The sequence below is a fragment of the Athene cunicularia genome, assembly GCF_003259725.1.
Source record: "Athene cunicularia isolate RWA chromosome 3 unlocalized genomic scaffold, athCun1 chr3_part1, whole genome shotgun sequence".
NCBI lineage: Eukaryota > Metazoa > Chordata > Aves > Strigiformes > Strigidae > Athene > Athene cunicularia.
The window spans coordinates 47,990,324-47,992,536 of NW_020799097.1; the positions used below are offsets into that span (position 1 = coordinate 47,990,324).

Below are 2,213 nucleotides of genomic sequence, written 5' to 3' on the forward strand. Positions count from 1 at the left end.
GAGACAGACCTGCCACCCTCGACCCGGGCGCTTGACGGCGTCGGAAAGGCAAAGCAAGGCGGTTTTGGCGCCCAAACTGTAGGTGAGAGGGTTTTGGCGGGAAGAGCTTAGCACCGGCAGAGACCCCCCGGCCTGGGGGTCTGTGCTCCGAGTAAGCTCCGGAAAGCCCCCCCCGTCCTCCCCCCGCCCTCCGCCTTGGGAAGAGACGGTTTCGATAGGAACCGTATAGGAAACATGACGGGCGTCTTACTCGGTCAAACATCAACGGGAGCGGCGCGCGTGGGACGGCGCTGTCGTGAGTGGGGCGGCCGCGGCGCAAAGCAAACCAACCCCAACACGTGAAGAAAAGGGGGGGCTGGGGCTCTGCGGCGCCTTTCCTGCTTTTCCTGCTTGCCCGTCGGCTAGAAATGTTGCTGTGCTTTGCAATGGGAAGTCGTGGCAGCACCCAGAGCTCTGCTTTCAAGTGTAAAACGCGTTTTGTTTCACAGGCGAGCGGGTCGATCGTTTGTTTGGCTTTTTTTTTTCCCTGTTTTGTTTTCTCTTTTGGAGGCGCAGTCTGTTTGTTTTGGGTTTTTGTTTTTTGGGGTGGGGTTTTTTTTTTTTGGTTTTGGGAGTAAAAGAAACCAGAGTTAGGACTTTTAAAAGTTTTAGGAAGGTGACAAATTGGAAACCCAACACCACTGGTTCTGGTTACATAGTTTCAAGCGAGCTCTGACTGTGTATTTAGAAAGATGATTCCAGCTTCCTAGAATTGTATTTACCAAAATTAGCATATGTTTACCGAAATGTAAGGATAGAAATATTTTTTCCAAGATGTGACCTATTATTATTAAACTAATTTTTCCACGAACCGGCTTGTTCTTTAGGGCTTTTTCCCCTTTATCCTCTTGTCTCCCCCTCCTCCCCCCGATTCGTTGGGAATGAATTTTGGAAGGGTGTTAGTAGGTTGGGTTCTTTTTTTTTTTTTTTTTCCCGGAGAGTTCCCAGCTGGCAACAACCCTCTACCTTCCACAAAACTTGAAAGGCTGATGTCCCTTGCAGGAAATGAATGAGTCGATAACATCTGACACCAGTGACCAGTCCAGTGACCCCAACCTTAATTCCACTAATACTGGAGGCCTGAAAATCTCAGTAAAGACCCTTTGCAAATCCCCCCCGTCCATTTTACAAAACCTGCGTTGATTTTACAATGTAATAAATACTTTGCAACAGATATCTTTACATCCATTTATTTGCGTGGTTTTGTAGTCTTTATTCATGGAAGAACATACGCTGAATTTTCTTTCAACTGAAATTTGCTAACAAGACATTTTGTCCATTTAATGAACTCAATCAACTCGTTTGTGTCTGTTTAACCGATATTCTAGCTTCTAAGGAATTTTAAACTAAATGTCGGTAAATTAAATCAATATGAAAAAAATAAAGACTTTTAAAACTATTGAACAGAGTACTTATTGTCTTTTTTAAGGGAGGAGCAGAGAGAGCTCGTATTTTATAAATGTGCCGTTCTGGTACAACAAATGTAGTCTTGGGCACTTCAAGTAAGTGGTGTAAGCATTTTTTTTCTTCCGGTAACCTCAATTTCTTGTTCATAGCTGGGTTTTCACGTGTGTTAAAATCTCGTACATTCATTATATATTGGCTATCGCGCCGGTCATAAGATGCAAGCATATAAAATTACCCGTGATTTAATATCGTAAAATAACCGCTATTGTAAAGGGGGAAGGGATGGCACGAGCAAAGAGAAGTGGTTATGTTGCACGAATGCGTAAGGCAGGTCAGTCAGTGTAGGAAGTCGACCTCCACTGTTGAAATAACCTATAGGAAATTTACGGTTGAAGACTGCAAAGGAATTTCAGGATTTAAAGCTTCTGCTCCACTTGCCTGGCTGCTCGTATTTTGTACACTTTTGCCCACCCTCGCTTCTTTCTAGCAAACGATCAAACCGAGCACCTTGGTATTTCACACAGAAACGAGGCGCTAGCAGGGGAATTTACGCTTTCCTGAAAGGCAACAAAAGGAGTAAACAGGCCCATCGGGGCAAAGGCGTCCCCCTTAATTGGGCAGACTGATCGACGCCACTTCCCAAACAACAGCAAGTGCTTTGCAAATGCATAACCCCCTAGTATTCAGATTCTGCACGGATCAGTTTGTTGCTTTGGCTTTTGTTTGTGTGTGTCCTTGGGATAAGAGAGGATGCCGGGGGGGCGGGG

The 2,213-nt window shown here is 45.2% G+C and overlaps 1 protein-coding gene across 1 annotated transcript in view; it reads left to right on the top strand.

Moving 5' to 3' along the window:
• Positions 1–1,044: 1,044 nt before the first annotated feature.
• The window catches only part of LIN28B (lin-28 homolog B), an 81,649-nt gene continuing 80,480 nt past the window's right edge, over positions 1,045–2,213 (top strand). The window contains exon 1 of the mRNA XM_026844153.1: positions 1,045–1,131. Coding sequence (XP_026699954.1) covers positions 1,045–1,131 — 87 coding nt within the window. The remainder of the gene's footprint in view (positions 1,132–2,213) is intronic.